The sequence below is a fragment of the Leuresthes tenuis genome, unplaced genomic scaffold, assembly GCF_036924035.1.
Source record: "Leuresthes tenuis unplaced genomic scaffold, fLeuTen1.0.hap1 SCAF_4, whole genome shotgun sequence".
Lineage (NCBI taxonomy): Eukaryota > Metazoa > Chordata > Actinopteri > Atheriniformes > Atherinopsidae > Leuresthes > Leuresthes tenuis.
Window position 1 is genome coordinate 9,361,840 of NW_027325358.1, and position 13,991 is coordinate 9,375,830.

Genomic DNA, 13,991 nt, shown 5'->3' on the forward strand with positions numbered 1-13,991 from the left:
AAATTAATAAAAAACCCATTAACGTCCCCACATGGAGACAGAGAGGAATAGCCAGCCTGGGACACCTATTCAGTGGTAGCTCTCTCATGACCTTTGACCAGATTCAGCACTCATATGATATACCAAACCACCATCACTAACCCTTATTTCAAGACCTTCCAGGACCAGGTATTTCTTATTGTGTACTGATATGTAAAGCCCCATAATAAGAGGTGTGCTTTCTTTTTTCATCAAGCCTATAAATAAATTACATATAATTAAAAAATAAAGCATGAAAAATATGAAAAGATTCTAGAAAGACCATCATGATAAGGATTAATTGACTCATGAGACAGTAATTTTATCAATTTATTGTTTTGATGAGTCACTGTTTTTTTATATATAACAAGATACGACTGGGTTTCTCTGCTCAAGCTGCTGCCCCCGCGACCCGACCCCCGGATAAGCGGCAGATGATGGATGGATGGAAGATAGACTTGATCATTTTAATGCATCACTAAATTGTTATTGTTATTTTCTCTAGGTTTTTTTTGTTTTTATTTTTACTTTTGTGTGCCTTTATTTACAGGCAAGGACCAATAATCCCATACTTTCAACTGAAAGACAAGCAGTCAACTTTTGGCTTTTGTTTAAAGCCCAAAGCAACAATGACTTTCTGATCGGTCAGGAACATTCTGAAACTCTAGTTTAATTATAAGTATAATAGCTAATACTGGTACCTTCACCTGTAGCTGCGATGGCCCCTCTGAATGTTTTGTACCAACTGTAGAAAGTATTTTTCACAGGTGTGGATGCCACTGAGGTGGAATTAGGAGACAACATGAAAGTCATGATCTTCTTGAAGAGGCCAGGATTTCAAAAAGACCTGACATACCTGGTGAGAGATACTTTGCACTCTCTAGTGGATATTGTGAGTTTGTATGAATAAGCGTTTGTTGTTTTTGTGTCTCATGCTGGATAATCAGCAATGTTTTGTCTGTATCCACAGATCTTGAGCAAAGGTCAGCTTGTGAAATACGGACGATATAAGTTGCAAGGTCAAGTGTTTATTTCCTTCTCCCTTCCAATTACAAAAGAAATGCTACCATCATTCCGTATTGTAGCCTACTACCATACAAATTCTGATGAAGTGATGTCAGACTCTGTTTGGGTGGATGTAAAAGACTCCTGCATGGGCACAGTAAGAGACACAACACTAATGTAACAGAGTTTAAACAACAAGACGCACCGACACAAATCCATACAGTTCAAGGCACTTGAATTTTGTGATACATAAATTCTTTAGCAAAAGCAAATGTTTACTTCCTTTCCCTTTTAGCTAAAGCTGGAACCAACAAGACACTATCCCTATAATCCTAGTAGAATGTTTAACCTGAGGATCACAGGAGATCCACAGGCAACAGTGGGACTTGTGGCAGTTGACAAAAGCACTTCTGTCCCAAACAACAAGAACCACCTGACACAGAAAAAGGCAATGTGTTTATTTTGTCTGTGAAAATAAGCACCTGACTATCATATGGACAATATGTATTATTCAAAATATATACCATTGTGAGGTCTTGTTCTTAATCATGAAATGCCCTGAGATCCCTTTGGTTGGAATATTTGAATGAAACTGAACTACACTGAGGCACAAATTAATATAAAGAATATTCTACCTTATATTATTTAAAGTGTAAGTTAGATACTAAAAATCTGTGGCAACCAATAAGAGTCCAACCTCAAGTCACCTGTTTTCCAAATGTTAAATCACATGCATGCTCATGTAGTTGTACTGTCTGCTCAGTTCACCAAATATATTTTGAAATTGCCCAAAATGGATCAAATCTGATATGGTTGGTCATCACAGAGTAAACATAAGGGGGGGAAAGGCAAAGAAAATATCTAACATAGCTTTGTGTGCCCATATTTCTGCTTAGATTTGGGACACTGTGGAGAAATATGACACAGGCTGCACACCAGGTGGAGGGAAAGATAGCATGAATGTGTTCTATGATGCGGGGCTGTTGTTTGTCACCAACACTTTTGGAACACCCGACAGAACAGGTAACACTTATGCACTCCTCACTCTCACTTCCATTGGTTGAAATAAAGATGACTAAGAGGCACACTGCTTGGCCAAATGTGTTTTATCATCTATCAGACAAGCAAACACTCCACCATAGACACATTCAGAAGTTTTTATTGTGGGCTATTATGGATTAGAAATAATATATACCATAACCTTTTTAGAACATAACAGTCTGTTGAAATCAGGCCAAGAAAGGGAATTATTTATACTTTTTGTCTATCACTCTCATAGCCTTCAATGCTTGGGACTTGTGGAGTTATAGTGTAAAAACTATGTACTAAATTAGGCGTTTGCTGACAATTCTAATCCATGTCTTCATTTTTGCCACAAACATCCAGTATTCATTTTGCAGTATATGTTGCACTAAAGATATTCCCACTGCTAGCTGCTATTTCTACAGAAAAATGCACCACTTTATAGTGAAAACAAATCTTGAGGAGTGCTGCATCATCTCTCTGGTAGATAATCGCTTAAAATTCATGACAAATAGAGAGTATTCCAATATTCTGATTTCATTTCTGATTTATAATCCATGGATATTTATTGTATTAACATTATTTTACTCAGGAGTGCCAATGTTTGGTTAAATTATTCCAAAAAATATTTTGTCTAATCAAGTAATAGCGACTGTTTACATTTTAGCATTTTATATAAAGCATTGGGATTTGTATGCTTGATCACAATCCATATTCAAAAAAAGAGTGGAAAAAAGGGTGAGACCAAGATGAACAGCCCAAGAGGTTTGTAATAATTGTCATAATGGTTGCTCCCCACTCTTGTATATATAACATGTTTGGAAAAAGAGACATTTCTGTCACATATTGTAAGTTATTATGGAGACTAGGTTTGAACTTGCTGGATTCAGTTTGATAGATTTTTTTTTTCATTTCCAGATGTAAAGTGTCCTGCCTTCAGCCGGAGGAAACGAGCCAGCCCTGTAATGAATCATCAGAACATCAGAAACAAACTGAGTAAGAATCGTTGCTTTTAAACAATCCAGTAACCAGTCAGTGAACTTTCGACATCTTTCTGTGCTTTAGGGTTCATGAAGTAGAGACTAAAAGAGGAACATTTTCAAATTAAGGCAGATATTGTGGCTCTTAAAGATGTGTGTGCAGAAGCTGTTTTTTGCTTGCATTCATGCTCAGCCTATTTGCCATATTGTAAGAAATGTTGTCATGGCTGTGTGTCAGAAGAACATGAAGGAGAACCTAACTACAGTACATATAATTGGAAAAAAGAAAAGAGATGGAAAATCTTGCTGTGTCATTCTGTGTATTTTTAGCCTAAAAAGTTAGTATTCAACTTTATAACCTCCACAAGGAAGCAAGAAAATGACAAATTTATTTTGAAGGACGATTGTGTATTTTTGAGCAGCGGGTTACTATAATTAAAAGAATGTTTTTACTTCTAGAAAAACTTCATGTCACCACCTTTATATCAACTTAAATTTGTAAAATATAATATTCAAAAATTAAAAATAGCAGCAAACAACTTTTGCTATGTGGAGAAAACAAATACGATGCATCAAGTATCCTACCAGTTTTTTATATTTTCCTTTCTCTGCATGTTATTTGCTGCTCATGTCTTTCTTGTTGTGGCAGCTTGTCGTCACTCATGTATGTTATTTATGTTTCAGTTTCTACAGTCTGAGCTGAGTTTTATATTCGACTTTCGTATTTCTTATGAAAATATTTCATATTTCGACTGAAATTCGGCGGCAATGGCTCAGTGGTGAGTGTGGGTAGTTCAATAACCTGAAAGTTGGTGATTCGATTCCTACTCTCACTGCTCAAAGACTGGTGAACTGACAGCAGGAAGGGTGTCAGTCCACCTCCTTGCCACGACTGAGGTGCCCTTGAGCAAGGCACCGTACCCCCATGTTCCCTGGGTGCTGTGAATGGCTGCCCACCGCTTCAGTATATATGTCACCTGTCGCCATGAGTGTGTGACCATGTGCATGCGTGTGTACAACAGGTTCCAACCTGGATGGGTCAAAAGCAGAGGAGTAATTTTGTGTATTTAAATGTATCTACATGACGATAAAGTCTTAATCTTAATCTATGCTCTGGAGTTTAATAAAGTCTCATAATTTACTTCTAAACCTTACTGTCATTGTCCACTCTTTCATCTTCCACCTTCTTTTTATTTTCAGTAAGTCAGTATGAAGACAAAGAACCAAGAGAGTGCTGTTTGGATGGAATTAGGACTAACCCTGTTTCACACACCTGTGAGAGGCGCAGCAGATACATTGTGAATAGTCCAGGCTGCATCGAAGCCTTTATGCGCTGCTGCAAGGGGATGGAAAAACAGCGAGTTAAGAGGAAAGAGGAAATCAACCTATTGTCTCGCAGCAAGAGAGCAACAGAAGGTCTGGGGGTGATTACCTTCACTTTGTAACTGTATTTAGAAAAACAATTTCTGCTTCCCAATGCAGAAATATAAATCTTTTTTGTGATTTCCACAGACGAGGATGATGATTCCTACATGGATAGCAATGAAATTAGTTATCGCACCAATTTCCCTGAAAGTTGGCTTTGGACAGATGTAACGCTGCCTGCTTGCTCCCATCATGATCGTAACTGGTAAAGACAGCAACACAAAGTGATACACAGGAAGTCATGACACCACTAAAATTTCTCTGAAAGTTATTTTACTACCAAATGTGAAAATCCTTTATTACAGCGCGTCCACATCATTCAACCAACATTTTCCTTTGGTAGACACAATAACAACCTGGCAGTTCACTGGCATTAGTATGTCAAGAACTCACGGTGAGAACTGTTCACATGTTCATATGCTGAATTTAGTCTTTTTCTTTTCATAGATTTAATTGTACTGAGCTTTCTTTGGCAAAGTTTCTAGTATTTTATTGTAAATTCCCAGTCCTTTGTTTTTTCTCAGATTTACTTTGAAGACCATTTCATCAAACAAAAGCCTCAAACTTCCAATAACAGCTGGCTTTAGTGTTTGATCAGCATTCCGTCTATGCGTCAAACGACTTTGCAGTAGTTGTAGGTTTTTATTGGCCTCAGCTCTGATTGATATTATTTGACAAATTATTTGACATTTTTCAATGGCTTTTCAATTAGCTCTACTCTAAGCTAAAATTAGTTGCACAGCTCACATTTTCTTCATAGAAACATGTTAATTGACAATGATGTAGTGGACAAAAGACAAGAATAATATCTTTCTCCAAGAGAGCTGACAGCTTTAACTCAATGTGGCTGTGTGGATTAATGTCTGTAATAATAAATCTAACCTTATTATTGAAGAAAGTCCTGATTATCAGAAACCAATAAAGATTTTAGGATACAATATGATGTCATCGCTTCATATTGTTGAAAACCAGCAGTTGTTACTGGATCAATTTTGAATACATCGTAACCCCCAGGGCTCTGACTGGTTAACACATCACTTTCAGCAACTAAGGAGGATTTAATCAGCTTATACCATCCTTTAAAAATGTTGCTTTTGGTATTAAACAGCGTTTGTCACCAACTTTAGTTTGTGTTTTATTTATTTGTCAAAAAGAAAAGTTGCAAATGCATAAATGCATCTTTTAGTAACAATATGTTACTGAGACATCTCAGACAGTTCAGGTGGCAGCTTGATATTCAGCTGGCACAATAAACCCTTCAGCAGACCAAGAGTGAAATAATTAACAATTTCCCCTCTTGTAAATTTGTCAGGCTCTAGATTAAACATCTGAAAGTTAAACGCGAATAAGATCTCTCCATCTTACCAGCCCTATCACCCTGGTCTTCACATTTGTTTTTTCCATTTTCTTTTTGTGTTTGTTTCATGTTAGATTTCCTTCTTTTATTTAAGGTATCTGTGTTAGCGATCCATTAGAGGTCACTGTCCAGAAAGAATTTTTTATTGATCTTAAGCTACCGTACTCTGCTGTTCTTGGAGAGCAACTTGAAATTAAGGCAATTCTCCACAACTACAGCCCTGATTCTATCACTGTAAGTATCTGCTATTCTACCAAACAGATTAAGTTTGAGACACTTTGTAAAGGAGTTGGATGAACAATGAAAAAAAAAATCATCTAAAAAAAATATTTTATGGTAATTATTCAACTCCAAAAGGTTGAGATGCTATATATGTTATTAACAATTGAATGCAATGCTGGGCAGATCATTTAACCACAATGTAAAATTATACATATCAGATGTTGAAAAAAAGAAATCATAATTATATATTGCTAGCTATATGTTTTTTAAAAAGTAGGGAAGGGAAATTATTAGCTATTGTATTGAAACAGCTCTTTTTTTAACGATGCTCCGTTAGGTTTGGGAACCAACTAACACCAACTGATGCAGTTCTGAAAGCAAAACTCTTTTTTCTTTTTTGCTTAATAAAGGGTTTCTGCTGCTCAACAGTTTTGTTCTGAAGTCATGATGCTCAGGCTGTAGAGGGTGTGGGCGACGGGAAGGCCAGTTTGGTACCTGAATCCTTTTACTACAGAGCTATATTGTTGTAACGTGTGGTGGTTTAGTACCATCTTGTAAAATAAACAAGTCCTTCCCCCTAAAAAAATAAAAACTCTCTGAATAACAGCATTTGTTCCTCCACAACCAGCCTAGAAACATTCACGTCCAAAAAGACAACAACTTCAATTTTGTCTGAATTTAGAGGCAGACAATTCAGAGTAATCCAGCTCTTTATGTCTTTGAAACATTCTTGGAGTCTAATCAACTGATTGGTTTCATCTGGTATCAAAGACAATTTCAGCTGAGAATCATCAACATAGCAATGGAAATTTATTCCATGCTATTAATATGAACTATTAATTGATATACTATAAGATTAAATAAGTGTATATATCCTGAATGTTTGATTTCAGTAGAACAAGGGCAGAATAATTCAAAATATAATCAACAAAATATCTCAGCTTTGAATCATAAATATTCATGTCAACCCTGGCCAAAATGTAATCAGACGTCCAAATATTTGTGCAGTTATAAAAAATCATAAGCAATCGTTTCAAAGCTTTTCCATACATCTGATTTTCCGTTCTTTTTTTTAGTTTCTTACTCTCCAGCCTTAACTTTATCACCAACCTCAGTTGCACTCTCCATCCTACCAACAACCAGCACTGTCTATTTTTAGCCACTCGCTCCTGCCCACGACAATCTTAAAAAATAAATAAATAACATTTATAATAAAATAACAATAAAAGTTCCTATGTTAGAAAGTCACAGACCCAGACACACCACATATCAGGCAAAACATCTAAAGTTAATCCCCTTATTTTTTCACGCATTTCTATGATCTGTCAACGTATAAATGACATTCATTTGCTTTCAACACAGTAACATTTTATCCCAATTCAAGGTGCGTGTGGAACTGAGAGAGGAAAAGGATGTGTGCAGTCCAGCTTATAAGCGTCAGAGGTATCGTCAGGAGGTCACAGTTGGAGCGCTAACAACTCGATCCGTCCCATTCATTATCATTCCACTGAGGGTTGGAGATATCCTTGTTGAGGTCAAAGCAGCTGTTAAAGACTCATATTGGTCCGATGGAATTATGAAGAAGCTGCGGGTGGTGGTAAGAAAAAAAAAACCGATAATAGTGCCAGACATTAGTATATATTTTCATGAAGAACTTTTATCAATTAAACACTCAACCTGTAGTAAAATCCAAAGTTTTTCAAATGCTGATGGGTTTAAACATTTCTGTTTTACCAGCCTTTAGGAAAACAAGTAAAATCTATAAAGAGAGTAACACTAAACCCTTTGACGGGAGGAGTTGGTAAGTTTCCAAGTGAAGTAGGAAAAAAATAGCAAGAACATTATGTTTTGACATATGGATATCACCTAACTTGTTCATTTTCTTTAGGTGGGAAACAGGTGATAAATATCAACAGTGAAATTCTTCCAACAGATGTTGTTCCAAACACAATTATAAACACAGATTTCTATCTAACAGGTGAGAACAAAGTCTAACTTGAGTTTTATAAGATCAATGTTCTCCAAGATATGTTGGGTTGCAATAATAAACACATTACATAAAACACTAAAGATACATCATCCCATCTTAGAACTTCATGGGCCAAAAATATGTCAAATATGTGTAAATATCCATGGTAAAGTAATCATAAAAATGCACAGTGTTTGAAAGTAACCCTTACGGATATCAAAGGCACATTGAAAAGACAAATATTTCATAATTATTTAATTGAAAAGTTAACAATCATATCAAGTCATATCATATTATATATAATGTACTAGTTGTCTTAGCCACATCTATGTGAGGCATGCAAATGCCTCAAGCCCAGTTGATTTAAGAGTGTTTTTAAAAAAACTGCATTCTAACTGAGCCTTATCCTTAAAACACATTTCTAGTCTCAAGTGTTTCACATCTTAAAGAAAAAATATTTATTGGGATTTCAGACGGTGTGCTGATGCTCATCAGTTTGGAAAAAATTACAAAACTGTTTTTAAAAAGATTGGACTTAAATTTACATGTAGAGATTATGTACATGTGGAGGAAATTCCAGGGGAGGTCATCACTTCAAATATCACTTCATAGTTCCTGGATATCCTTGAACATCCAAAATGCTGTAGGAAGTGCGCTTCAGCCAGAGCATGCATGTTATCAACCACGACCCTTTTAAAAGCTCAAGTTTTTGCGCCACAAGGAACAAGTGGTCCAGAAGTACTTTTCAGAGAACAACACTTTGTTTTTGTTTTGAAGACGTTTTCAAGAAAATGTTATTTTTGGTTGAGTCTTTTCAGCTTCCCTAAGGACTCATATATATATTAACACTTTCTGTTAATATATTTGTACACATGGCAACCAACAACTGCTCAGAAACACAGTTACTGTCACAAACAACTATAGATTGCATTTACCAACCTTCATGCACTTCACATGTGTACAAAAAATAAAGTTAGCAACTTATCTTTGGATAACAATAAAGGAGTAAAGGAGTGTGTAAGCATCATTACCTCTTCTAGCTCTTGGAGCCAATGTTTTCTGCATCAGCTTTCATTTTAGCACACATCCTGCATTTGTGCCTATTCACAAAGGAGTATATGGAAAAACATATGTAAGCATATTAACCAAACATTAAACTGAAAGCTGCAGCATCCCTTGGCAACATAAAACATAAGCAAGCTAAAATCTCACCAGTGAATTCTATAAACATCAAGACTGACAATGGCAGTCTTTTGGTTTGAGTTGGTATGTAGGAACATGTCCCTTGTAAATCTATGTTTTTCATGTTGTTTCAAGTCTCACATATCAATTTTTTTATTTGAACCTTTTCTGTGTCCACACAGCACAACCGATGACTCATCTATTGACTGAAGTTATCAGTGGAGACTCTATGGGTACTCTGATCATTCAACCCTCAGGCTCTGGAGAGGAGAACATGGCCAGCATGACCCTGCCTGTTATTGCAACCATATATTTGGACAAGACCACTCAGTGGAATACTGTTGGCCTTCAAAAACGTAATGAGGCTCTCGAGCACATAAGGAAAGGTTAGCCCACACACACAACATCGAACAACTATCATGAGGCCACGATTCTTTTGAGTTGAGTTGATTCAATTGAAACTAAAGAAAAAAATAATTTTCTTTGATTTTGTCCAGGCTACCAAAATGAATTGACCTACAGAAAAACTGATGGGTCTTTTTCTGCATTTCCTAATGATAAGAGCAGCACCTGGTGAGGCACTCACCGATTCATGATTTAAATGTTGGCACATCCTGGAGTAATGACATGTAATGATTGTTTTTCTGTACAAATAGAGATCTATGACACAGTCTCTTTTACCCTCTTCTGTGCTTCCTTACACTCTCCTCTATAAGGCTGACTGCCTATGTTGTTAAGGTGTTTGCTATGGCACAAAACCTGGTGACAGTAGAAACAAGCGTGATCTGCGACGCCATCAAGTTTCTCATTTTCAACACACAGCAAGTCTACGGCTTGTTCATTGAAGAAGGAAATATGAGTAATACTGTTATGACTGTGAGTATTTATTTAAATAAATGGAAAATTGGGTCCAAAATAAAAAGATAAAAATTAATTTGGTCTATTTTTGTGTGCACGCATTGGTGCAGGGTGATGTCACTGGCATAGATTCAGATGCTTCCATGACGGCCTTCTGCCTGATTGCTATGCAGGAGACTCGCACATTATGTTCCTCCACAGTTGGTGTGAGTACCTCATGTCCATCGAGTGTTTTCTCTTTTTGGCAAGGTTTCTTTTTTATGTACATCTAACAACCACATTAAATTGGTGTATCGTCCAAATAATTTGTTTGCATTAACCAACAGTGAGGTTTGGATTCCAACAGGTTACTTTTCAATTTGATTGACTAAATTGACCTAAGAGCTTTCCATTTGCCCTTTATCTAGATGATGTCAAACAGTATTGCCCGAGCAGCAACCTACCTGGAGCAGCGTCTGCCCACTCTCATCAACCCTTATGCAGTTGCAATTGCATCATACGCCCTGGCGAACGAAAACAAACTCAACAAAGAGATTCTCTACAAGTTTGCTGCCCCAGGTTTTCTCTGAACAGTATTCCTAATACCCACCCAAATAAATAAATACCAAATAAGGTCGGCACAGGAAGCGAGCTGGAGACCATGACAGAACCAAAACATAGGTTTTGGTGGTCTGGCATCCTCTTGAAGTTGTATTGTTTATTGTAAATTGTTCTTTACAATATACTTGATTGTCAATTCTCCTTTTTCCTTGTAAGTTGCTATGGATAAAAGCATCTTCTAAATGTAAATGTAAGATGAGACCCACCTCAGTGTGTAAGAAATATTCATAGACAAATATGAGCGAGCAGACCACTCTCTTACTGAATATGAAGATGAAGGGATAGTTTTGTCTATGATCTGTATTTTCTTTTTTTTTCATGGCATTTTGGAATATGATAGTTAATGAGGCTTGTTAGAGGTTGTGTGAGAGTAAAAAATTTTCTCTGCGTGTGTGTCCTCAATAGAGCAATCACATTGGCCGTTACCAAAGGGAGATGCGTACACATTGGAGGCCACAGCTTATGCTCTTCTTGCACTTGTCAAGGCTCAGGTACAAACAGGCTTAAACACTTAAAGAGATGACGTGCATTTTGTGGTGTAGATAATATATGATGGGTCATTCAACTTAAAGTTTTCTTTCTCCGATGGGCTGGAGCCTATCCTTTTCTTGACATCTGTTATTAAAGGCTTTTGAGGAAGCCAGACCTGTTGTGATATGGCTGAGCCAGCAGCAAAGGTTGAATGGAGGTTACAGATCAACTCAGGTGATATATACATTATGCTTTTTCACTCAGTTTTTCCTTTTTCAGGAAAAGTGGCCTAAAATACTTCATTATGTGTCCCTCTCCAGGCTACGATGATAGTGTACCAGGCTGTAGCCGAGTACTGGACCAGTATAAACGCAGGGTATGCTCTTTCTGTGGAAGTCCTATTACCAGAGCATTCACTACCATACTTGTTCATATTCAGAAGAAACCATGTCACAAAATCATTCCAGGTGAAGTAGCAATGCAAAAATTGGAAAAATACTGCTGAAAGATGCTGATGAAGTGATGCTGTTAGTTGTTATGCCAATGTTTTATGATCTAATATCTATAATAGAATATTTTATGATCTGATATCTAAGTGGAATAATAAACTAGAAAAATTTAAACAATGTTAAAGTCAGATTGTGTTTCACGTTATCAGTCAATCCCTTGACTGATATAGACTAACTGGACATCATGTCAAAATACACAAACATGAATTAATATTTTTTTCATGCAGAAAGTGACAATATATTATAGTGACAATATACACAGTGCAATTAAAGTGTAAAAATGTAGTTTAAGTCAAAAGCAGATTCTGGAACGTAATTGTTGACAGCTGAGTAGATGTGTCTTGTCCGGTAAGCATTGCTGTATGGAGTGTATGTTTATAAACAGCTGCACGATAAAAAGCAAAAGAAATTTCATCATCATAAATTAATCGTTATAGTATTAGAGATGTTAATGATAAAAATATGAATAACAATCATCATAAAAACAATGCCAATGATCTTAAAATCAACAATAACGATAGTAATAGTTATAGTATTGATGATAACAATAATAATGTCATGATATTGATAATTACAGCAAAACATGGTTTGAGTGTGTTATCCTCCTGGCAATTATTAATCTTTTTAAGATTCAAAAATGGGAATGTCCCCTTTTACTGTGTCTTTGGGGAGTTCACACACACTCAAGCCATATGTGCCCCTCCCCTCTATATGCACAATTTCACCAAATCAATATGCATAAAAAGCAAGGCCTGCTGAGTTTCTACCTGAATGGATCTGTTGTGATATTTCAGCCTTTCAAACAACTTTTTCTCAAGAAAGCACCTTGCAGCTTTTTTTCACTTTTAATAAAATCCAAATATGGATATGGAGAAATACTAAGCAAATTTTAGTAAGTACAACGGACTTATAAAAAATATTGGACTCACACACAAGCTTGTGCTTTTCACGTACTAAAGACAAAAGTGAAAGCAAAAGCTCATAATCAGTAACGAAAGACAAATTATAACAAGAAAGAAAATTGAGCATTTTGTTCACGAGTTCCTGATTTAAGGCAGTGATCCACTACTTTTTTTCCATTACGTTAATTTGCCTAATTGCTTCTGACTTATGTTAACCCTGTGAAAATGAAGGTACAATGTAAAGAATATTTTAATTTGTTTAACTTTAAGTTAGTACTTGTGTTGAATACATTACAGGCCTAGAAGTAAATCACATCTTCAGCATGTCATTTGAAATCCATTTAACATGCGTTTGAACATGTTCATGTTTGAAATATCAACAGACCAGAAGCATAGGAAATGACGTAAAGGTGACTGCCACTGGAATAGGAGCGGCTATGCTAGAGGTAAATATATCTTTTTTATTGGATCATCTGTTGTGTATTGGTACATTTTAATGGAAGTTTGTTTTCACTGACACTTGAGAGTTATGTAATCTGTATCTTCTACAAACAAATAAAAAACATTCGACTGACATGTTAAGAACATTCAAAACTTGATTTCTAGCAGAGCAGGAATTGAATAAACTTGGTATCCTGTCTTTAAAACAGCAGATTACTTGACTCAAATGGTCTCAGTACTATGAATAAAATAGAATATATCGTAAAAACAAAAATATCCATTTTATTGTATAGTTGATAGAAACCATTTGACTAACTCTTGCTGTGTGGAATCATATGTGTTGTACAGGTGTCATTACATTTATCAAAATGTGGTAGTTACTAACAGAAAGGATGTCAGAAAGTTCTATTTTGACTTCAAATTATCTATGAAGAGACTTTTTTTAAATTGATGTTGGCGTAAAAATTATAAGAGAGGCAGCACTTCACAAATTTAACTCTTGATTTGATCCTACTTTTTCTTTCTGTGCGACAGATGGTGTCACTGTACTACACTCTGCCTCAGGAGAAGGAGAGTGACTGTGACAAGTTCAACATGTCTGTACAGGTTCTTCCGGGTAACTTTGCCCCATAATGTCTTTGTTTTTTCTGTTTTCAGAAATCATTCACTTCTTTCATTTATTGGTCTTTGTTGTATTTTGTTAAAAATGAACTAATGAATAGATAGGACAAAAATGAAAAGATATTTTTTCTTCTCCTGCAGAGGCAATCAGTGCTAATCAGAAAACATACAGACTGAAAGTAGACGTCTTGTAAGTACCACCGAGAGCTCATACTCTTAAGTGTTGCAGGAGCATGAATTATATTTGTATCACAGCCCAGCATTTCAAATTCTGTGCACTATTCTGATTGATTATCGTTTTTAGTAGTTTTTCACTATTGCCATAAATTTCTTTTCCTGAGTGTCCCAACATCGGACTGGAAACATACTTGAAATAATTGTCCTGCACAGTGGTGTGGTGGTTAGCAC

At 36.1% G+C, this 13,991-nt stretch overlaps 1 protein-coding gene across 1 annotated transcript in view; it reads left to right on the forward strand.

Annotated features, from left to right (window-relative positions):
- Window positions 1–13,991, forward strand: part of LOC140305199 (uncharacterized) — a 54,130-nt gene that overhangs the window by 8,787 nt on the left and 31,352 nt on the right. The window contains exons 12-35 of the mRNA XM_072383950.1: window positions 569–662; window positions 786–877; window positions 989–1,180; window positions 1,319–1,471; window positions 1,920–2,046; window positions 2,965–3,042; window positions 4,227–4,442; window positions 4,539–4,656; window positions 4,757–4,845; window positions 5,903–6,042; window positions 7,415–7,627; window positions 7,768–7,831; window positions 7,919–8,008; window positions 9,364–9,567; window positions 9,679–9,754; window positions 9,898–10,057; window positions 10,150–10,245; window positions 10,447–10,597; window positions 11,045–11,130; window positions 11,267–11,344; window positions 11,431–11,577; window positions 12,905–12,967; window positions 13,497–13,578; window positions 13,725–13,773. Of these exons, the coding sequence (XP_072240051.1) occupies window positions 569–662; window positions 786–877; window positions 989–1,180; window positions 1,319–1,471; window positions 1,920–2,046; window positions 2,965–3,042; window positions 4,227–4,442; window positions 4,539–4,656; window positions 4,757–4,845; window positions 5,903–6,042; window positions 7,415–7,627; window positions 7,768–7,831; window positions 7,919–8,008; window positions 9,364–9,567; window positions 9,679–9,754; window positions 9,898–10,057; window positions 10,150–10,245; window positions 10,447–10,597; window positions 11,045–11,130; window positions 11,267–11,344; window positions 11,431–11,577; window positions 12,905–12,967; window positions 13,497–13,578; window positions 13,725–13,773 (2,858 nt within the window). The remainder of the gene's footprint in view (window positions 1–568; window positions 663–785; window positions 878–988; window positions 1,181–1,318; window positions 1,472–1,919; window positions 2,047–2,964; window positions 3,043–4,226; window positions 4,443–4,538; window positions 4,657–4,756; window positions 4,846–5,902; window positions 6,043–7,414; window positions 7,628–7,767; window positions 7,832–7,918; window positions 8,009–9,363; window positions 9,568–9,678; window positions 9,755–9,897; window positions 10,058–10,149; window positions 10,246–10,446; window positions 10,598–11,044; window positions 11,131–11,266; window positions 11,345–11,430; window positions 11,578–12,904; window positions 12,968–13,496; window positions 13,579–13,724; window positions 13,774–13,991) is intronic.